This window comes from Athene noctua, chromosome 1 (genome assembly GCF_965140245.1).
Source record: "Athene noctua chromosome 1, bAthNoc1.hap1.1, whole genome shotgun sequence".
Lineage (NCBI taxonomy): Eukaryota > Metazoa > Chordata > Aves > Strigiformes > Strigidae > Athene > Athene noctua.
This window is the reverse complement of record NC_134037.1, coordinates 264,016,851-264,038,911: the sequence shown is the minus strand read 5'-3', so window position 1 is coordinate 264,038,911 and position 22,061 is coordinate 264,016,851. Positions and strand designations below refer to the sequence as shown.

The window sequence follows — 22,061 nt, the reverse complement described above, 5'->3', positions numbered from 1 at the left end:
GATGGCACGTGTCACCCGGTTGGCCCCGGTGTGTGGCAGCTACCCAGATGGGTATGGGAGGTGCTGCCTGCACCCTGCCTGCAGGGCTGGACGGGGCCCGTGGTGTGGACGTGGGGTCCCCCCGCCCCTCACTGCCAACCTCGGTGTCCCAAGGGATGACGAAGCTCGGCGCAGGGAGGCTAATTAGCCCCTTAATGAGCTGCCTGGCAGCTGGGTCCCAGGCTGCAGAGAGTGCGCCGGTGCTGCCGGCACTTGTGTGGGGGGGTCCTAGCTCGGTTTGGGGGTGCGGGAGGGATGGATCCTGCCCCCCCTGCTCCTCTCCAGCAGGTGCGTGCTGCCTGCTGACTCCCTGCTGACTCCCTGCACGCTGCCTGCACACTGCCTGCACGCTGCCTGCTCACTCCCTGCACGCTGCCTGCTCACTCCCTGCTCACTGCCTGCACGCTGCCTGCACGCTGCCTGCACGCTGCCTGCTCACTTCCTGCACGCTGCCTGCTCACTCCCTGCTCACTGCCTACACGCTGCCTGCTCACTGCCTACACGCTGCCTGCACACTGCCTGCACGCTGCCTGCACGCTGCCTGCACACTGCCTGCACGCTGCCTGCACACTGCCTGCTCACTGCCTGCATGCTGCCTGCACGCTGCCTGCACGCTGCCTGCTCACTCCCTGCACGCTGCCTGCTCACTCCCTGCTCACTGCCTGCATGCTGCCTGCACGCTGCCTGCACGCTGCCTGCTCACTCCCTGCACGCTGCCTGCTCACTCCCTGCTCACTGCCTACACGCTGCCTGCACACTGCCTGCACGCTGCCTGCTCACTCCCTGCTCACTGCCTGCACACTGCCTGCACACTGCCTGCAGCGGGGCTGGAGCAGGGATAACTGGGGGGGGGCATGTGCCTGCCTGCACCAGGTCACCCCGCACCGCTGGTGGGGGACAGCCCCATCCCTTCTGTGGGCCCAGCGCCGGGCAGGGCCCCATCCTGGCGGCAAAGGGTGCAGAGCCCCCCCCGGCACCCCCGGGGCTGAGCCACGTGGGGCTGGGGCAGCTGGTGGAACACTGCCCCCATCCTGCACACGAGTGGGGAGCTGGGGACAGTGGGGGGACTGGGATCGGTGGGGGGACTGGGATGAGGGGGATGAGCCGGACGCCCTCCCCAGGCCCACCCAGCCCCTCCCGCGCAGCCCCTGCACCCAGAAGCTGCTTTTTTTTTAGCTCCTGCACCTCCCCCCCCTGCCCTTTCCCCGCTCCAGCACCGGCCCCGTGTCCCAGCCCCATGCCAGCCCCACGCCAGTCCCCACCAGTGTCCAGCTGCCACCCGTCTGTCCCCGCGCCGCCGCCATTGGACGCTCCAGCAGCCCCGGGGGATCCTGCTGGGGGTTCGGCCCCATCTCACCCCCCCACAACCAACAGGGACACTTCTGAAGCACGGCGAAGGGACAGAGGGACGGCGGGACAGAGGGACGGAAGGACAGAGGGACCAAGGGACAGAGGGATGGCGGGACAGAGGGACCAAGGGACAGAGGGACCAAGGGACAGAGGGATGGCGGGACAGAGGGACCAAGGGACAGAGGGACCAAGGGACAGAGGGATGGCGGGACAGAGGGACCAAGGGACAGAGGGACCAAGGGACAGAGGGCCAGCGGGACAGCAGGACAGAGGGCCGGCGGGACAGCAGGACAGAGGGCCAGCAGGACGGCCCGCCCGCGGCCTGGCTGTATTCTACAGTGCATGTGTCTCCAGTGTGAGTAGGCGGCTGGGGACGCGGCGCTGTTGGAATCACAACCAGCGCCCACGACTTCACCGGACGCGCCTTCGCCGCCGGCCCCACGGCGGAGGGTGCTGGCGGGTCCCCGGGGTGTGGGGCAGCGCGGGGGGACCCCGCCGGTGGCCCTGGGGGGGGGTTGGTGCGGCGAGTGAAATCCCAGTGCCCAACTGGGAGCTGCGGCTGGTCCCGTCCCGGTTCCCAGACGAGGGCCGGGGGCAGTTATGGAGCGGGGGGGGGGGTCACGCCGTGGAGCCCCCGGTTCCCCCCAGACTTTCCCGCACTTCTGTGCCGCTGCCCCTTACCCCGCTCCTGCAAACCCGGGGGGGGGGGGGGGGGGAGCGTGGTGCCTCCTTCCCGTGCACCCATGGGTGCCCCTGGGGGGGACGGGGGCAGAGCCGGGATGGGCCCCCCCCGGCGTAGGAGTGCAAAGGACCCAGCACCAGGACGGAAGGGCAGGGTGGCTGGGCTGGCGGCTCTGCCTGTCCTGCCTGTCCCCTGCCTGTCCTGCCTGCCCCCTGCCTGCCCCCTGCCTGCCCCCTGCCTGTCCTGCCTGCCCCCTGCCTGTCCCCTGCCTGCCCCCTGCCTGTCCCCTGCCTGTCCTGCCTGTCCTGCCTGCCCCCTGCCTGCCCCCTGCCTGCCCCCTGCCTGTCCTGCCTGCCCCCTGCCTGCCCCCTGCCTGCCCCCTGCCTGTCCTGCCTGTCCTGCCTGCCCCCTGCCTGTCCCCTCCCTGTCCTGCCTGCCCCCTGCCTGCCCCCTGCCTGCCCCCTGCCTGCCCCCTGCCTGTCCCCCTGCCTTCCCTGCCCGCCCCCTCTGCCCCACTGCCCCGCAGGCAGGAGCTCAGCCGGGCGCGGTGCACTGAAGAAATCTGGGGCTGAAGAAGGAGGCGGCAGCGCGCGGGGGGGGGCGGCTGTTGACGTGGCTAGCATGGGGCTGGCGTGGCTAGTGCAGGCACTGACGTGGCTAGCGCAGGCATTGACACAGCTAGTGCAGGTGTTGGCATGGTTAGTGCTGGAGGTGGCGTGGCTAGTGCAGGCACTGGTGTGGCTAGTGCAGATAATAGTGTACCGGGGTGCTGTGGCTAGAGCAGGCATTGATGCGGCTTGTGCAGGCATTGGCATGGTTAGTGCTGGCTTTGGTGTGGCTAGTGCTGAGTGTGACTTGGCTAGTGCAGGTAGTGCAGGTGTTGGTGGGGTTAGGGCTAGGGATGGCTTGGCTAGTGCAGGCATTGACTTGGCTAGTGCAGGCACTGACTCGGCTAGTGCAGGCATTGATGTGGCTAGCGCAGGCACTGGCGTGGCTAGTGCAGGCATTGATGTGGCTAGCGCAGGCACTGGCGTGGCTAGTGCTGGCCCGTGTGGCCCAGGCACTGGCACGGCTGGCACAGGACCCAGCGTGGCTAATGCCGCCACCAGTGTGGCTAGTACACCCGTCAGCGTGGCTTCAGGGCCACCAGCTCCCAACCTGGCTCCTTGGGTACACCCTCCCTGTGCCGCCCCCTCCCCCGGGGGGCCGATTCCCCATCCCAGTGCTCCCAGTACACCAGCGCTCTGCGCCCAGTACACCCCCCCCTCACCACTGACCTCCCCCCAGTTCCCCCCATGACGGCTACTGACCCAAAAGCGACATTTTAACCCCAAAAAGGAGCTGGTGGCTACTCCGGGGGGTGGCGGGCTGAGCCGTGGGGACAGGGGGGAGGGGGTGGGTGGCCCTCGCTGTGACATCACCCCCCCCCCCCCAAAATCTGTCCCCCCAGGACGCGCTGCTGAGCCTGGGGGCCGCCATCGAGGTCTCCTGCCTGCGGGCCGCGCTGCGCCACGCCCTCGTCTGCCTCCTGCCGCGCGTGGTAGGTGGGGGACCCCCGACCCCCCCGGATCCCCGCAGCCCCCCCGGGTGGCTTCTCTGCTGGCTGATACGGGGGTTGAGCACAGGCCGCCGGGCACCTGGCGCCCGAGGGGGGGATGACTCTGGGGTCCCGGCTAGTGGTGGCCACACCTGTGGAGACCCCTGGGATATGGGGGGTACCCCTGGGGCGCTGGTGGTGGTGTGTGTGTGCAGGTGTGCACACACGTGTGAGTGCGCACAGGGCTGCGCGTCCATGTGTGTGCAGGCACGCGTGTGCAAGGACGTCTGTGCGTGTGTGTGCATGTGCACAAAAGTGTGAGTGCACATGTGTGTGTTATGTACATGTGTGGGTGTTCACACGTGTTTGTGCACACACGTGTTTGTGCACATGTGTTCATGTACACGTCTGGGTGTGCACATTTGTGTTTGCACACATATGTGGGTGTGTAGGTGTGTTTGTGTACATGAGTGAGTGTGCACGTGTGTTTGTGCACAGGTGTGGGTGTGTACACACGTTCATGTACGTGTGTGGGTCTACATCTGTGTTTACACACACATGGGTGTGCACGTGTGTTTGTGCACGTGTGGGTGTGCACATGTGTTTAGGCACACGTTTGAGCACATGTATTTGTGCACATGTGTGGGTGTGCACAGGTGTTTGTGTACATATATGGGTGTGCACGTGTGTGTTCTTGTACACATGTACACATGTTCATGTACTTGTGTGGGTATGTACATTTATGTTTACATACATGTGTGGGTGTGTATATGTGTTCGTGCACACATGTGTGGGTGTGCACATGTCTATATACACATGTGGGTGTGCACATGTGTTTATGCACACATGTATTCGTGTACATGTGTGGGTATGCACGTGTGGTCAGGTACACGTGTGGGTGTTCACACGTGTTTATGCAGATGTGTGGGTGTACACACATGTTCGTGTACGTGGGTGGGTATGTATGTGTTTACACACATGTGGGTGTGTTTTGTGTGCACATGTGTAGGTGTGCACATGTCTTTATGTACGTGGGTGTGCACGTGTGGTTTTGCACATGATTATGCACATGTTTGTGCGCACGTGTGGGTGTGTACATTTGTGTTTACACACGTGTGGGTGTGCACACATGTTCATGGACACGTGGGTGGGTGTGTTTATGCGTGTGGGTGTGCACATCTTTACGTACATGTGTGGGTGTGCACACGTGTTTATCTGTGGGTATGTACACGTGTTTATGTACATATCTGAGGGTGTATACATGCTTATGCACATGTGTGGGTGTGCACGTGTGTTTATGTACATGTGTGGGTGGGTACGTGTGTGCATGTGTGGGTGTGCACACATGTTTGTGCACATGTGTGGGTGTGTACGTTTGTGTTTACACACGTGTGGGTGTGTACGTGTGTTTATGTACACGTGTGTTTATGCACGTGTGGGTGTGTATGTGTGTTTATGTGCTTGGGAGTGCACACTTGAGTGTGCACGTGTTCTTGCACACACGTGGGTGTGTACATTTGTGTTTACACATGTGTGGGTGTGTATGTGTGTTTACATACACGTGTGTTTATGCACGTGTGGGGGTGTGTGTGTTTATGCATGTGGGTGTGCACATGTGTTTAGTCACGTGGTGGTGTGTACACGTCTTTACATACACGTGTTTTTGTGCATGTGTGGGTGTGCATGTGTGTTTATGTGCTTGGGAGTGTGCACACTTGAGTGTGCACGTGTTCTTGCACACATGTGGGTGTGTACATTTGTGTTTACACACGTGTGGGTGTGTATGTGTGTTTATGTACATGTGTGTTCATGCACGTGTGGGTGTGTATGTGTGTTTATGCACGTGCGTGGGTGTGCACATGCGTTTGGTCACGTGGGGGTGTGTACACGTCTTTACGTACATGTGTTTTTGTGCACGTGTGGGTGTGCATGTGTGTTTATGTGCTTGGGAGTGTGCACACTTGAGTGTGCACGTGTTCTTGCACACACGTGGGTGTGTACATTTGTGTTTACACGCGTGTGGGTGTGTATGTGTGTTTATGCACGTGTGTGGGTGCGCACACATGTTCATGTACGCGTGTGTGCACGTGTGTGGGTGTGCACGCGTGTCCACGCATGGAGTGTTGTGGCTCTTGGCAAGGCCCCGAGCCCTGGGGAAGCTGAGGCAGGGACTGGGGGGGGGTGGGGGGGAATGGGGGCGCCAGGGGTGACCCGGAGGGGGACTGAGGGGGTCCGGGGGGGCTCAGGGGGTCGCGGGGGGGTCGCGGGGGGGTCGCGGGGGTCCCCGTCCCTCAGCGCTGCCGCTCTGGGCCCCAGGAGCACGTGTACATCTACCTGCTGGATGGGGACACCCGGCTGGTCTGCGACGACCCCCCCCACGACCTGCCGCCCGATGGGAAGCTCCGGTGAGCACGCGGGGGGCACACGCGTGTGCAGGGACACACGGGCATGCTCTGGGGACACACAGGTGTGCGGGGGACACACATGCATGTTCAGGGGACACACGGGTGTGCAGGGATGCACATGAACGCTCAGGGGACACGCGTGTGCGTGGACACATGCGCGTGCTCAGGGGACACATGCATGTGCAGGGACACAGATGCATGCTTAGGGTACACGTGTGTGCAGGGGACACAGGCACGCTCAGGGGACACGTGTGCAGGGATACATGCATGAGCAAAGATATGCATGCACAGGGGACGTGTGTGTATGGGCACACATGCGTGCAGGGACACACATGTGATCAGGGAAACACACATGCGCAGGGGACACGTGCAGGAAACGTGTGCAGGAACACATACGTGCACGGGGACACATGCAGGGATACGTGTGAGCAGGGACACACATGTGCAGGGAACATGTGTCTGTAGGGGACATGCATGTGCAGAAGACGTGTGCAGGGACACACCTGTGAGCAGGGACACACATGCATGTGCAGGGGACACGTGCAGGGACACAGGTGTGCACTGGGGACGTGCAGTGACACATGTGTGAGCAGGGAACACACGTGTGTTTGCAGGGGACATGTGCACAGGGGACATGTGCAGGGCTACATGCATGTGCAGGGACACGTGTGCAGGGAACATGCATGTGTGCAGGGAACACACGTGTTTTCAGGGGATGTGTGCAGAGGACGTGCACAGGAGACATGCAGGGACACATACGTGTGCAGAGAAACACATGCAGGGAACGTGTGTTTGCAGGGGACGTGTGTGCAGAGGACACATGCACAGGGAATGTGTAGGGACACACATGTGCAGGGATCACACATGTTTTTGGAGGGAACAAACGTGTGCGCAGGGGACACAGACTTGTGCAGGGGATGCACCTGTGTTTGTAGGGGACACACATGTGCAGGGGACACATATATGTGCTGTGCATGTGCAGGACACACACACGTGTATGTGCTTTGCGAGTGAAGGGGACACACGTGTCCGCCGTGTGCTGGGCACCGCTGGTGGCCTGCTCCCTGCCGGGGGAGGGGGTGTCACCCGCTTGGGGGGTGCTGTTGGGGGGTGTGTCCCCCGGCGGTGGCTCAGGGTGTCCCCCCCGCAGGGACGCCGTGCGCAGGCAGAAGCGGGTGGAGTGTGGGGGGCTGCCCCCCACCGAGCTCCCCGGGCACCAGCTGGGACCCCTGGCAGCACCCCTGGCCCCCGGCACCCAAGGTGGGGGATGGGGAGAGGGGGGAATGGGGGGGGGGGGCGGGGGGGGGGGGAGTAGTGGGGAGGGAATGATGGATGGATGGATGGGTGATGGATGGATGATGGATGGATGGATGATGGATGGATGGATGGATGGATGATGGATGATGGATGGATGGATGGATGATGGATGATGGATGGATGGATGGATGATGGATGATGGATGGATGGATGATGGATGGATGGATGGATGGATGAATGATGGATGATGGATGGATGGATGATGGATGATGGATGATGGATGGATGGATGGATGGATGGATGATGGATGGATGGATGGATGGATGGATGGATGATGGATGATGGATGGATGGATGATGGATGGATGGATGGATGGATGATGGATGGATGATGGATGATGGATGGATGGATGGATGGATGGATGGATGATGGATGGATGGATGGATGGATGGATGATGGATGATGGATGGATGGATGATGGATGGATGGATGGATGGATGATGGATGGATGGATGGATGGATGGATGGATGGATGGATGATGGATGATGGATGGATGGATGATGGATGGATGGATGGATGGATGATGGATGATGGATGGATGGATGGATGGATGGATGGATGGATGATGGATGATGGATGGATGATGGATGATGGATGGATGGATGGATGGATGGATGATGGATGATGGATGGATGATGGATGGATGGATGGATGGATGATGGATGGATGGATGGATGGATGATGGATGATGGATGGATGATGGATGATGGATGGATGATGGATGATGGGTGATGGATGGACGGATGATGGATGGATGATGGATGATGGATGGATGATGGATGGATGATGGATGGATGGATGATGGATGATGGGTGATGGATGGATGGATGGGTGATGGATGGGTGATGGATGGGTGATGGATGGGTGATGGATGGGCGGGTGGGTGGGTGTGGCCAGGGGACAGGCGCCTGGGTGAGCGGTGGGGCGCTGCAGGGGCGGTGGGTGCTCGCCCGGGGGGTGCCCAGGCGGGTGGGTCGCTCATTCACGTGGCCGTGGGGTTCTGCGGCGAGGAGATGCTGGGGCCCTGCTGGAGCTCCGCTGGGCCCATGGCTGGGCCGGGGGGGGCCGCGTGGGGCCGGGGGGGGCCGGGGGGGGTGTGAGGGGCCGTGGGGGGCCGCGGGGGGCCGCGGGGGGCCGGGGGGGGGTGTGGAGCCCCTGTGCCCCCCGGCTGCCCCCGGTGCAGCTGCCCCTGCCCTCTCCCTCCTTGCAGTGCTCATCATCCCGCTGGTGGATGCCGACAGCGGGGCCGTGGTCTGCGTCATCCTGGTGAGCGCGGGGCCGCGGGCAGCGCTGGGGGGACAGGGACGGGGCTCAGGGGGTGCGGGGGTCCTCCCCCACCCCCCAGGGTACCCTGCGAGGTCCTTACCCCCCCCCCCGTCCCCCCCCCAGGTACACTGCGGCCAGCTCAGCGACTCAGATGAGCAGAACCTGCGTGTGCTGGAGAGACACGTGAGTGACACCACCCCCCCCCCGCTCCCTGTCACCAGCTGGGCCCCTGGGGACGCGCCAGCCCTTGTCCCTCACCCCCCCGCTGCTGCCCCTTGTCCCTCCGCGCAGGCCCTGGTGGCGTGTCGGCGGCTGCGGGCCCTGCAGAAGCTGCAGCCCTGGCCCCGCGTCAGCCTCTCCACCAGCTCCTCCCAGAACTCCCTGGCCAAGGCCGAGAAAGCTCCGGACACCGGCTACAGCGACCTGGACTGCAAGATCCTGCAGCTCTGCGGTGAGGCGGGGCGGCGGGGGGGGTGTTACTGCGGGGGGGGCGCCTGGGTGGGGTGAAATCGGGGTGCTGAGCCCCCCACGGCGCTCTCGGCCCTCGTGCAGGTGAGCTCTATGACCTGGATGCCGCCTCGCTCCAGCTCAAGGTCATCAACTACGTGAGTAGTCGCCCCCGGGCGCCACAGGGAGACCCGTTTCCTTTTAAAAAGTAAAAAGAAGAAAGTTCCCCAAAGCAAAGAAACTTTTCAAGCATTGGGTGTGCAGCCATCAGTAGTGATGAGAGTGAACAGCTTTGTCATAACTATCAGTAGTCTCCAGAGTTAACAGTGCCACCCTAACCCTGGAAGAGAATCTGGGGGTCCCCCTCCCATGCTCTAGTTTCCTGTGCACAACCCTCAGTAGTGTCCAGAGTGAACAGCGTTGCCCTCACCATCAGTAGTCTCCAGAGTTAACCTGATCATTCATAGCAGAGAGGATCTAGGGGGGGGCACCCTGCTGTCTGTGGCACGTGTGGGTGCCCTGGGTGCAGGGAGAGGCCGGATCCTGCCCTGGGAGGGGGGGGCTTGGGGCAGGTTGGGGTACTGACACCCCCCCGCCCCCCGCAGCTGAAGCAGGAGACCCAGTCGCTGTGCTGCTGCCTCCTGCTCGTCTCCGAGGACAACCACCAGCTCTTCTGCCAGGTGGGTGCCCCCGGGGTTGGGGTGTGTCCCCCCACCTCACCCCCCCTGCCATGGGTCACCCGCTGCCCCCTGAGCGTGACTCTGTGGCCCTTGGCCACCATCCCATGGCCACTTACTGCCACCCCCCCCCGTCCCTTCCAGGTGGTGGGGGACCACGTCCTCGAGGAGGAGATCAGCTTTTCGGTGAGGTGGGGGGACACGGGGGGGGGGGGACCCGGGGTGGGGGGGTACGGAGTGGGGTGAGGGGTGGTTGGGGGGGGCAGTGGGTGCTGTGGGCTCACACCCCCCCCCTACAGCTCACCTTCGGGCGCCTGGGGCGGGTGGTGGAGGACAAGAAATCCATCACCTTGAAGGACATCAGTGAGGTGGGTGCCAGCTGTCCCCACACTTGGGGACGCGCTTGTCACCCCCGGGGTGTCCCATGTGACCTCCTGGGGGTGGGGTGGGGGGGAGTTTGGGGGTGAAATCATGCCCCATCTTTCCTTCCCCCCCCCCTTCCAATTTTTCAGGAGGAGCACAAGCAGCTGAGCAGCATGTTGGGCTGCGAGGTCACCTCCATGCTGTGTGTCCCTGTCACCAGCCGGGCCACCTCCCAGGTGGTGGCATTGGCCTGCGCCTTCAACAAGCTGGGCGGGGGGAGGTGAGAACCCAAACTATGGCCGCGGGGGGGGGAAGGGGGGCGGGATCTGGCCTGTGGCCCCCTGAGCCTTTGGGGGCAGTGGGGGATCAGCTCTGGCCAGGCTGGAGCCATGGGCTGAGCCCAGCTGGGGGAGTTTCACTGAGGGCAAATGCCGGGGGCTGCCCTTGGGCCACAACAACCCCCAGCAGGGCTACAGGCCTGGGGAGGAGTGGCTGGAGAGCTGCCGGTCAGAGAGGGGCTGGGGGGGTTGAGAATGAGCCAGAGTGTGCCCAGGGGGCCAAGGAGGGCAACGGCATCCTGGCTTGTGTCAGCACTGGCGTGGCCAGCAGGGCCAGGGAAGGGATCTGAGCCCTGGGCTCGGCACTGGGGAGGCCGCCCCTCGATTCCTGGGTTCAGTTTTGGGCCCCTCACCCCAAAAAGGCCATTGAATGACTCGAGCGTGGCCAGAGAAGGGCAACGGAGCTGGGGCAGGGTCTGGAGCACAGGTCTGCTGGGGAGCGGCTGGGGGAACTGGGGGGGTTCAGTCTGGAGCAGAGGAGGCTGAGGGGAGACCTCCTGGCCCTCTGCAACTCCCTGCCAGGAGGGGGCAGAGAGGGGGGATGAGTCTCTGGAGCCAAGGCCCCAGCGCCAGGCCCCGAGGGAATGGCCTCAAGCTGCCCAGGGCAGGGTCAGGCTGGCTCTGAGGAAGGATTTCTGTGCAGAAGGGGCTGTTGGGCGTTGGAATGGGCTGCCCAGGGCAGGGGGGAGTCCCCGGGATCCCTGGAGGGGTTGAAGAGTCGGGCTGAGCCAGCGCTGAGGGATCTGGGGGAGTTGGGAACGGTCAGGGGGAGGGTCATGGTGGGGCTGGAGGAGCTGCAGGGGCTTTTCCAACCTCCATGACTCTGGGGTTCTGGGGGGAAGGGGTGGTGTGGGGACATCAGGCTGTGGTGGGGACATCACACCAAGGTGTGTCCCCTCCCCGTGGGGGTCCTGTCCCCCCCCTGCAGCTACACAGAGGCAGATGAGCACAAGATCCAGCACTGCTTCTGCTACACCTCGACGGTGCTCACCAGCACTTTGGCCTTCCAGAAGGAGCAGAAGCTCAAGTGCGAGTGTCAGGTGAGCGCCCGCGGGGGCCACACTGCACCTGGCACACACATGTGTGCGTCCCGCAACATGCCAAGCACACGCGTGTGCGTGTCAGGCGTCCCGCCAGGCGCTGACAGCTCTGTCCCCCCGCCCAGGCCCTGCTGCAGGTGGCGAAGAACCTCTTCACGCATTTGGGTAGGTGCAGGCAGCCGGGGAACACGCGTGTGTGCAGGCGCTGCTGCGCCCGTCATGGGCTGCTGCATGCACAGGCGCTGCTGCAGGCGTGTAGCGACGCGTGCACGTGTGTACTGCTGCGTGCGCACACGCACCGCTGCACGCACATACGCTGTTACACGCAGACACGTGGCTGCAGGCACACCCCCATGCACCACTGCAGACACAGACACCGCTGCAGGAACACACGTGCTGCTGCATGCACACACGTACTGACGCTCACACATGGCTGCACACCCCCCCGCCACAGCTGCAGTTCACAAGCACCCCGCTGCCTTGTGCTGGCCCAGGCTGTGTCACCCGTTGGTGTGTGCACACCCGCATGCACACACATGCACACGCATGCACACGCGCACGCTCTGGGCAGACCCTATCCCGCTGCTCTCCCCTGGCCTCTCCAGGCTGCTGCAGCTGCTGACACAGCCCCCCCACGGTGCAGAGGAAGATGAGACCCCCCCCCCTTCCATTGCATGAGTGGGGAGCTGAGGCGGGGGGGCGCTGCCGGTCTGGGGGGGCTCCTTGACCCTTCTCCCCCCCCCCCCTCCTCTCCGCAGACGACGTGTCGGTTCTGCTCCAGGAGATCATCACGGAGGCCCGAAACCTCAGCAACGCGGAGATGTGAGTGGGGTTGGGGGGGGACACGGTGGGGTTCAGGGCTTCCCCCCTCTGGGTGCCAGCGGTGGCCACGTGGCCTCTTGCAGATGCTCCGTGTTCCTGCTGGACCGGCTCAGCCACGAGCTGGTGGCCAAAGTGTTTGACGGCGGCGTGGTGGACGATGAGGTGAGCGCGGGGGCAAGGGGACGGAGTTCTGGAGAGGGGGGGGGTTTGGGGTCCTGCTGGACCTGTGACACCCCTCTGCACCCCCTACTTTGTACCCCACAGAGCTACGAGATCCGCATCCCGGCCGACCAGGGCATCGCCGGGCACGTGGCCACCACCGGCAAGATCCTCAACATCAAGGACGCCTACTCCCACCCGCTCTTCTACCGGGGGGTGGACGACAGCACCGGCTTCCGCACCCGCAACATCCTCTGCTTCCCCATCAAGAACGAGAGCCAGGGTGGGCACAGGCTGGGGGGGGCATGGGGGGGCCCCGCTGCGGGCACAGGGCTGTCGGCCAGCGCACAGGCACGGCGTCGCCCCTCAGGACACGGGCACTGTCCTGTCCCCCCCTCCACGGGCACAGGGGTGACCCCAGCGTGTGGGCACGATCCTGTCCCCCCCTCCATGGGCATAGGAGTGTCCCCAGCGTGTGGGCACGATCCTGTCCCCCCCTCCGTGGGCACAGGAGTGTCCCCAGTGTGTGGGCACGATCCTGTCTCCCCCCCGCCATGGGCACAGTCCTGTCCCTCAGCACACGGGCACAATCCTGTCCCCAGCGTGTGGGCTCAGCACTGTCCCCCCACCCCTTACAGGCACAGGAGTGTCCCCAGCACATGGACATGGTCCTGTCCCCCCCCTCTATGGGCTCAGCACTGTCCCCCAACACATGGGCACGATCCTGTCCCCCAGTACGTGGGGCTGATCCTGCCCCCTGTCCCCCCACTCTGCTCCCAGAGGTCATCGGGGTGGCGGAACTGGTCAACAAGATCAACGGCCCCTGGTTCAGCAAATTCGACGAGGACCTGGCCACCGCCTTCTCCATCTACTGCGGCATCAGCATCGCCCACGTACGTCCAGGGGGGGTCCCCAACCCGGGGTGGAGGGGTGGGGGGGCGGCAAGGGGGCCCCCACTGCAGAGGGACGGGGGGAGAAGGACACATGCGTGGTCCCTGTTCCCTGGGGACAAGAGGTGGTGGCGATGGGGAGCAGGGGGGTGCTGGGGGAGTTGGGGGGGGGTCTGACCACCCCCAGAGCTCCTGTGTCCCCCCCCTCCACCCGCAGTCGCTGCTGTACAAGAAGGTGAACGAGGCGCAGTACCGCAGCCACCTGGCCAATGAGATGATGATGTACCACATGAAGGTGAGGTGACGCGGGGACGGGGGGTGAGGGACGGTTTGGGGGACACCCCGGGGACCCTCTGATGGCTCCCGCAGGTCTCGGATGACGAGTACACGAAGCTGCTGAGCGAGGGCATCCAGCCCGTGTCGACCATCGACCCCAACTTCGCCAGCTTCACCTACACCCCCCGCTCGCTGCCCGAGGACGACACCTCCATGGTGAGGGCTGTGGGGACGGTCCCCAACTGCCACCATCCCCTGCTTGCCCTCCCTCAGGCCTTGAGGTGGCAGAGAGGGGGACCCTGATGGGGGTTGTCACCCGGTGCCACCCCCCGGCCCCTCCACAGGCCATCCTGAGCATGCTGCAGGACATGAACTTCATCAACAACTACAAGATGGACCGGCAGACGCTCACCAGGTGGGTCCCCAGCCTTGTCCCTCTCCTCGTGGGTCCCTGGGCCGGGGGGGGGGAAATCCTCACCTACATCATGGCCCGGACACCCCTCTCCCCCCGCCAGGTTCTGCCTGATGGTGAAGAAGGGCTACCGTGACCCCCCGTACCACAACTGGATGCACGCCTTCTCTGTCTCCCACTTCTGCTACCTGCTCTACAAGAACCTGGAGCTCGTCAACTACCTGGAGTAAGGCCGAACACCGGTCCCATCCCCGGCTCCCGGCCCGGCCGGGGTGCTCCTGCCCCCCCGCCTGCCTCAGTTTCCCTCCTTCCCCCCCCCTCCAGAGACATCGAGATCTTTGCCCTCTTCATCTCCTGCATGTGCCACGACCTGGACCACAGAGGCACCAATAACTCCTTCCAGGTGGCCTCGGTGAGCTGGGACAGGCACGGGCTGGGGGGGGGACAGGGTCGGGGGTGGAGCTGGGGGGGTCTTCGCCCCCATAGCTCCGGGATTCCAGCCGCTCTGCCTTGCAGAAATCGGTCCTGGCCGCCCTGTACAGCTCCGAGGGTTCCGTCATGGAGGTAAGGTCCCCCCTGCCCGGTTCTCTCCGGGGTTCTGGCTGTGTGGCAGCACCCCTGCCTGCACCCTGCCTGCACCCTGTCTGCACCCTGCCTGCTCCCACGGCCCCGGCTTCGTCTGCAGAGGCATCACTTCGCCCAAGCCATCGCCATCCTCAACAGCCAGGGCTGCAACATCTTCGACCACTTCTCCCGCAAGGTGAGCTCCCTCCCCAGCCTTGAGCCCCCTCATCCCCTCCCGGCCCCCCCAGCTCCCCATCCCTGGATCCCTCGGGCTGCAGGGGGTGGCAGGGGACATGGCAGCCACCTTGCGTGGCCTTGCAGGACTACCAGCGCATGCTGGACCTCATGAGGGACATCATCTTGGCCACGGACCTGGCCCACCACCTGCGCATCTTCAAGGACCTCCAGAAGATGGCAGAAGGTGAAGCTGCTGTGCTTGGGTTTGGGGGGTGGTGGGAGCTCAGAACGGCAGAAGGTGAAGCTCCTGGTGGAATTGTGGGGTGGTGGAACTCAGGGTGGCAGGAGGTGGAGCTCCTGGTGGAATTGTGGGGTGGTGGAACTCAGGGTGGCAGAAGGTGAAGCTCCTGGTGGAATTGTGGGGTGGTGGAACTCAGGGTGGCAGAAGGTGAAGCTCCTGGTGGAATTGTGGGGTGGTGGAACTCAGGGTGGCAGAAGGTGAAGCTCCTGGTGGAATTGTGGGGTGGTGGAACTCAGGGTGGCAGAAGGTGGAGCTCCTGGTGGAATTGTGGGGTGGTGGAACTCAGGGTGGCAGGAGGTGGAGCTCCGGATGGAATTGTGGGGTGGTGGAACTCAGGGTGGCAGGAGGTGGAGCTCCGGATGGAATTGTGGGGTGGTGGAACTCAGGGTGGCAGGAGGTGGAGCTCCGGATGGAATTGTGGGGTGGTGGAACTCAGGGTGGCAGGAGGTGAAGCTCCTGGTGGAATTGTGGGGTGGTGGAACTCAGGGTGGCAGAAGGTGGAGCTCCTGGTGGAATTGTGGGGTGGTGGAACTCAGGGTGGCAGGAGGTGAAGCTCCTGTGCTTGGGATTGGGGGGTGATGGGAACTCATCCTCCCAAGGTGGGAGGTGGCACAGCAGGTCCTGGCTGTCCTGCCCAAGTCCTTGTAGGGGTGGGGGGGGTAATGGGGGCTGTGGGGTTCCTTTCCAAGCCCCCCCCCCCCCGCCCCTCAACGCCTGCCCCGCTCCCCGGCAGTGGGCTATGACGCCAAGAACAAGCAGCACCGCAGCCTGCTGCTCTGCCTGCTCATGACCTCCTGCGACCTCTCCGACCAGACCAAGGGCTGGAAGACCACCAGGAAGATCGCGGTGGGTGCCACACCGTGGGGCTGAGCCCCTGAATGCCACCACCCCCACCCCCCCAAATCCCCCTCCCAGGGCACACAGACGGCCCCAGGCACCGGGGACTGGGAGCCCAGGGAGTCGTCAAGGGTTCGGGTCTCCTTGGGGTAAATTAAGGTGAAAGGACAGCAAACAACTTCTAAAGAGGGTTTGTTTGTGGTTGAAACAACTTAAATTTAGAAAAGGATAAGAAGTGATGTGGTCTCTTACTGAGAAGTCTATGGGAAGGGAAGGGAAGGGAAGGGAAGGGAAGGGAAGGGAAGGGAAGGGAAGGGAAGGGGGAAAGAAGAGAAGAGAAGAGAAGAGAAGAGAAGAGAAGAGAAGAGAAGAGAAGAGAAGAGAAGAGAAGAGAAGAGAAGAGAAGAGAAGAGAAGAGAAGAGAAGAGAGAAGAGAAAGAGAAGAGAGGAAGAGAAAGGAGGAGAGGAGAGGAGAGGAGAGGAGAGGAGAGGAGAGGAGAGGAGAGGAGAGGAGAGGAGAGGAGAGGAGAGGAGAGGAGAGGAGAGGAGAGGAGAGGAGAGGAGAGGAGAGGAGAGGAGAGGAGAGGAGAGGAGAGGAGAGGAGAGGAGAGGAGAGAGGCAGTTGGAGAAGGGATGGGATGGGATGGGATGGGATGGGATGGGTGGCAGTTGGAGAAGAGGTGCACACCCAGCAACGTTTTCTGTCCCATTTTAAGTTCATCTTGTCAGCTGATTTGCATACGAGATGAGGAGAGGCAGGTATTCCATGAACTCATTTGCATGAGAGACGAGGAGAAGGAGGAGTGGGGGTTCTGTGTGTGCGCTGGGGGGGATGGGGTGCACCAACCTTCTTGTTGAGTCGGTGGTCACGATCTCCCCCCCCCTTTACCTTTTCCTCGGGTTTTGTTTCTTGGGCAAGCACCCGCCATTAGCTCCATCTGGTGCCGGGTGGTTTCTCTCTCATCCGTCTTTTCGTTGGTTTGGGGGTTATGGTTGTCAATTAGTGTGGGACTTGGCCTGAACATTCGGTTTTACTCCGTGTCTGTCTCCCCGCTTCGAGGCTCCTCTGGAGAACTTGGATGCACAACTTTGAGAGAGTGGAGCTGTGTGCCCTTTGATGCCCTCCCCCCTTCCTCCCCCCCCCCGACAATTCCTTCCTCGGACCCCAAAAGTCACCATTTAGCCTCAAGGTTTTCCCTGTCAATGAATTTTTGAGGCGCTAACTCCTTCAGTTCCTCACAGCATCATGCCCCGTGGAGGGGGGACCCCCCAGCAGCCCATCCCAGCTGGGACCGTGTCCCTGCGTGATGCAGAGCCGTGCAGCTGTGGAGGGGTCTGGGGAGCAGGTGGAGTGTGGGGGGGGGTCACCCCCAATATGCCCCCGCCCCCCCCGCCCCCTGCTGACAGCCTGTTCCTTGCAGGAGCTGATCTACAAGGAGTTCTTCTCCCAGGGTGACTTGGTAGGTAGCACCAGGGCTTGATGAAGGGTTGGCCAACGCTCTTGGCCAACACCAATGGGGTTGGGTACAGGGTTGGCCAACCCTCTTGGCCAACACCAATGGGGTTGGGTGTGGGGTTGGCCAACGCTCTTGGCCAACACCAGTAGGGTTGGATGCAGGGTTGGCCAACGCTCTTGGCCAACACCAATGGGGTTGGATGCAGGGTTGGCCAACGCTCTTGGCCAACACCAACGGGGCTGAATGCAGGGTTGGCCAACACTCTTGGCCAACACCAACAGGGTTTGGATGAGGGCGGGAGGTGCACAGGGGGGTGTCTTGCCTGGGAATGGGGAGGGGACAGCCACCAGCATTAACCGCCCCACCCCTTGCCACCACTGCAGGAGAAGGCCATGGGCAACCGTCCGCTGGAGATGATGGACCGGGAGAAAGCCTACATCCCCGAGCTGCAGATCAGCTTCATGGAGCACATCGCCATGCCCATCTACAAGTGAGCCCCTCCCCGGGGCTGGCGTTGGGGTGGGGGTGGGGGGCCCCCTCTGCCATCACCCTCCCTCCTAGCCTTGCCATGGCAGGGTGGGACCGGGGATGCTGGGCAGGGGGTCTTGAAATGGTTGGGGGAAGAGGGTTCCAAGGGATGGGGGGAGAGGGGTTGCACCCAACTAAGGGGGTGCAACTCTATGCTGATGGGGTGTCCTGTGTTCCCCCCCCCCGGCTCCAGGTTGCTGCAAGATCTGTTCCCCAAGGCGGCAGAGCTCTACGAGAGGGTGGCCAGCAACCGGGAGCAGTGGACGAAGGTCTCCCACAAATTCACCATCCGGGGGTTACCCAGTAACAACTCCCTGGACTTTCTGGATGAGGAATACGACCCCCAGGCCCCCGACCCCCAGTTCAACGGCTGCCTGGAGCCCGAAGGGGGGCAGCCCGAGGCGGAGGCTGAGTGATGGCAGGGGGGGGCGATGGCAGGGTAAGGGGGGAACCCCATGGTCACAGCTGGGCCGGGAGCATCCCCAACCCTCGTCCCCCAGCTCATGGGGAGGAGGTTTGGGGGGGGGACACACATCAGTGACTTTGGGCCACCACGGTGATGTCTGTGCGCTGTTGGGCCTCCCCCACCTGTGGGTGACTGTCCCCTCCCTCCGGGGCAGGAATTCAGGTGGTCCCTGGACCTCTCTTTGCTGGGACTTTGCCTGGGTGGCCGGGGACACGTCGGGGAGGGGGGGACACACCTCGGGGTTGGGCGCAGGGTGGGGGGGGTGATGGATGTGCTTTAAACTGCCTTAAGGCTGCAGGTTTTGTCCCCACGGGGTGACCACGGGATGATGTCCTCGGTCCCCCGGAGGGGTTGTCGCTCTGAAGTGGGGGGGGGGGGGGGGGCAGGGGGGGCATGGGGGTGGGCCCCGGGGGAGGGGGTGAGGCTGTGGGAGAAGGGGGTGCGGCACTGCGGGGTCTGAGGATGGAGGAGTCAGGATCAGGCCCACGGAAGGCTCTGGCTGGAGGAGGGAAGAGGCACCCACCTCTTCCCAGCAGCTGCTGAGCATCCGATGGCTAAAAGCCCCCCCTTGGGGACCCCCCCCAGACCCACTCGCTCACGGAAGGACTCACAGAATGGGTTGGATTGGCCCGGAAAGCTCATCCAGTTCCACCCCCCCTCATCACTAGCCCAGGTTGTTCCACTCGTGTCCCACGCAGCCACGTCCCCTCCAAGGGCTACACGTGTGCCAGGGCTGGGGGGGGCTCCTGGTTTGCACGCACGGGGGGGCTGCGCTCCCATAGGGACCCCACCCCGCGTCCCCACTGCCTGGGTGTTTCTGTGGCTCGGCACCGTGGTGTGTCCCCCCCCGACCCCAGGAGGCTCCTCTCTGCAAGGAGCTGCACCCGGGACCAACGTGTCCCTGAGCGTCCCCCAGCTCGCAGCAGCTTCACAACTCTGCCATACCGACCGCCATGCATGGACCCTCGTGGCCTCCTGTGGTCCCTCTGGTCCTGCAGGCCACCATATCTGGACCCTGGTGACCTCCTGTGGTCCCTCTGGTCCTGCAGGCCACCATATCTGGACCCTGGTGGCCTCCTGTGGTCCTTCTGGTCCTGCAGGCCACCATATCTGGACCCTGGTGGCCTCCTGTGGTCCCTCTGGTCCTGCAGGCCACCATATCTGGACCCTGGTGGCCTCCTGTGGTCCTTCTGGTCCCATCAATTGCCATGCCTGGACCCTGGCATCCTCCCATGGTCCCTCTGGCCCTACTGACCACCATGAACAGACCCTGGTGGTCTCTTGTGGTCCCTCTGGTCCTACTGATCACCATGCATGGACCTTGATGGTCCCCTGTGGTCCCTCTGGTCCCACTGACCACCATACATGGACCTTACCATCCTCTCATGGTCTCTCTGGTCCTACTGACCAGCATGCATGGACAGTGGTGGCCTCCTGTGGTCCCTGCAGTCCTACTTAGCACCGTGTGTGGATCCTGCTGGCCTCCCATGGCCCATCTGGCCACGCACAGATGCTGTTGGTCTGCCACCATCCCTCCTGCCATACCAACCACCACGCGTGGACCCTGCCAGCAGCCTGTGGGCCCTCTGGTCCTGCCACCATGCCTGGACCCTGATGACCTCCTGTGATCCTTCTGGTCCTGCAGGCCACCATGCCTGGACCCTGGTGGCCTTCCATGATCCCTCTGGTCCTACTGACCACCATGCATGGACCCTGCCGGCCTCCTGTGGTTCCTCTGGTCCTACTGGCCACCATGCATGGACTCTGGTGGTCTCCTGTGGTCCCTTCTGTCCCACCGACCACCATGCATGGACCTTATCATCCTCCCATGTTCCCTCTGGTCCTAGAGACCACCATGCATGGACAGTGATGGTCTGCTGTGGTCCCTCCTGTCCACCCGACCACCATGCATGGACTCTGCCATCTTCCCCTGGTCCCTCTGGTCCTAGAGACCACCGCATGGACTCTGGTGGTCTCTTGTGGTCCCTCTGGTCCTACAGACCACCATGCATGGACCTTGCCATCCTCCCATGGTCCCTCTGGTCCTACTGACCACCATGCATGGACTCTGGTGGTCTTCTGTGGTCCCTTCTGTCCCACCAACCACCATGCATGGACCCTGCCGGCCTCCCATGGTCCCTCCTGTCCTACAGACCACCATGCATGGATGGTGATGGCCTCCTGTGGTCCCCCTGGTCCTGCTGACCACCATGCATGGGCCCTGGTGGTCTCCCGTGGTCCCTTCAGTCCCACAACCCAACATGTGTGGACCCTCTCAGCCCCAGGGGCTCTGCTCAACTCAAACCAGCCCCTCGGGGTCCCTCCAGCTGTGCGTCACCCGGGTCCGTGTCACCCCAACCAGAAGCCACCCAAAACGCCCATGAGCAGGGGAACCAGGGCAGGCCAGGCCGGGGTGGGTCGCACCAGGGTCAGTCCCACCCGGATCGATCCCACCAGGGTCAAGGGCAGCCCGGGTGTACCGCGGGGTCATTCACCGCCCCATCCCCGCTCCTCAGCATCATCCCCCCGGCACCACCCCGCGGGGCAGCCGCGCTCCCGGCGCGAGGGCTCCCTCCCGGATTTGGGCTCCGGGACGGCCACTCCTCTCATCCGCTCATCCGGGAGCGACGCTTCGCCTGTTTTTCTCGGGGTAGCCAGAGCACCCGTGTCTGCAGGAGCACCCCCAAAGCCGAGCCGCTCCCCGGGGACGCCGTGAACTGAATTCCTTTTGCCTTACCTACTCGGAGATGCCTTTAGTGAGACGCTTTGCCCAAACCCCGGTAGGACCTGCCCGGTGACCACTGCTGGCCCATGGCTTCGCCTACAAGACACCCTCAAGGCCTCTCCCCACGCCACCATGCGATGACACGCGGCGGGGGGCGGGGTGGGGTGGGACAGGGACGATCCCAGAAGGCAACAACCCCCCCAACTGCAAGAGGAGGAAGGTGGCCCCAGCCCCGACGTGCCACCAAGGTGGGCACAACCCCGCCCGGTGCCGATCCGGGGGTGCCCAGCGATGCGGGGGTCTCGCCATCCTAAACGGGTGTTGATGGATGTGGGGGGTGCCCTGGGGGGGCGGAGGGCACACAGGGATGCCCGTTTCCCAGCTGTATCCCACTTTGCCAGCCCCCGCCGCTGGTGTGCGTAGGTGGTCGATGCTTTCCCGGCTCCCGCCCCTGGACGTGGCCCTGTGGCTACTGGGGAGCGCGGCCGGCACCCAGCCCGGCTCCCCCTGCGTGTGCGCGGGTGTGTGAAACCTCCTCTGGCTTTTCTGTCCTCCCCTCGCGCGCCGCTGGTTGTTCTGGGCTCCGACCGAGCCTGAGGAGGAGACGACCTTCTTCTCCTCCTCTTCCTCCTCCTTCTCGCCTTCTCCTCCCTCTCCTCCTTCTTCTTCTCTTCATCCTCCCTCTCCTCCTCCCCCCTCCTCCTTCCTCTCCTCATCTTCCTACTCCTCCTCTTCATCCTCCTTCTCCTTCTCCCCCTCCTCCTTCTTCTCCTCCTCCTCCTCTATTTTTTTTGGTGGGTTTTGGTTTTCCTAAATAAATTTCATACGTCGATCTCCCCGCCGCGGGTCGGTGGGTGCCTTGTGTCGAGGGTTCCGGGGGATGCTCCGGAGAAGGGTGGAGGTGTTGGGGGGTCCTCAAGGGAGGGACAGCTCAGGTTTGGGGCTGGACCTGAGCCCGGGTGAGCTGTGTGTGTGCGAGGCGTGC

At 63.2% G+C, this 22,061-nt stretch overlaps 1 protein-coding gene across 2 annotated transcripts in view; it reads left to right on the top strand.

Annotated features, from left to right (window-relative positions):
- PDE2A (phosphodiesterase 2A) overlaps positions 1–18,566 on the top strand; it is a 52,090-nt gene extending 33,524 nt beyond the window's left edge. For both annotated transcript variants that reach the window (XM_074933226.1, XM_074933236.1), the window contains exons 3-31: positions 3,522–3,611; positions 5,925–6,013; positions 7,164–7,273; positions 8,542–8,597; positions 8,721–8,780; positions 8,889–9,048; positions 9,150–9,202; positions 9,650–9,724; positions 9,866–9,907; positions 10,021–10,089; positions 10,234–10,364; positions 11,351–11,462; positions 11,588–11,627; positions 12,221–12,284; positions 12,368–12,446; positions 12,549–12,726; positions 13,224–13,336; positions 13,551–13,628; positions 13,703–13,825; positions 13,954–14,024; positions 14,125–14,247; positions 14,346–14,433; positions 14,538–14,585; positions 14,707–14,781; positions 14,907–15,006; positions 15,797–15,909; positions 17,322–17,360; positions 17,741–17,847; positions 18,079–18,566. In XM_074933226.1, coding sequence (XP_074789327.1) covers positions 3,522–3,611; positions 5,925–6,013; positions 7,164–7,273; positions 8,542–8,597; positions 8,721–8,780; positions 8,889–9,048; positions 9,150–9,202; positions 9,650–9,724; positions 9,866–9,907; positions 10,021–10,089; positions 10,234–10,364; positions 11,351–11,462; positions 11,588–11,627; positions 12,221–12,284; positions 12,368–12,446; positions 12,549–12,726; positions 13,224–13,336; positions 13,551–13,628; positions 13,703–13,825; positions 13,954–14,024; positions 14,125–14,247; positions 14,346–14,433; positions 14,538–14,585; positions 14,707–14,781; positions 14,907–15,006; positions 15,797–15,909; positions 17,322–17,360; positions 17,741–17,847; positions 18,079–18,301 — 2,709 coding nt within the window. In that variant the 3' untranslated portion in view covers positions 18,302–18,566. The remainder of the gene's footprint in view (positions 1–3,521; positions 3,612–5,924; positions 6,014–7,163; positions 7,274–8,541; positions 8,598–8,720; positions 8,781–8,888; positions 9,049–9,149; positions 9,203–9,649; positions 9,725–9,865; positions 9,908–10,020; positions 10,090–10,233; positions 10,365–11,350; positions 11,463–11,587; positions 11,628–12,220; positions 12,285–12,367; positions 12,447–12,548; positions 12,727–13,223; positions 13,337–13,550; positions 13,629–13,702; positions 13,826–13,953; positions 14,025–14,124; positions 14,248–14,345; positions 14,434–14,537; positions 14,586–14,706; positions 14,782–14,906; positions 15,007–15,796; positions 15,910–17,321; positions 17,361–17,740; positions 17,848–18,078) is intronic.
- The last annotated feature ends 3,495 nt before the right edge of the window (positions 18,567–22,061 follow it).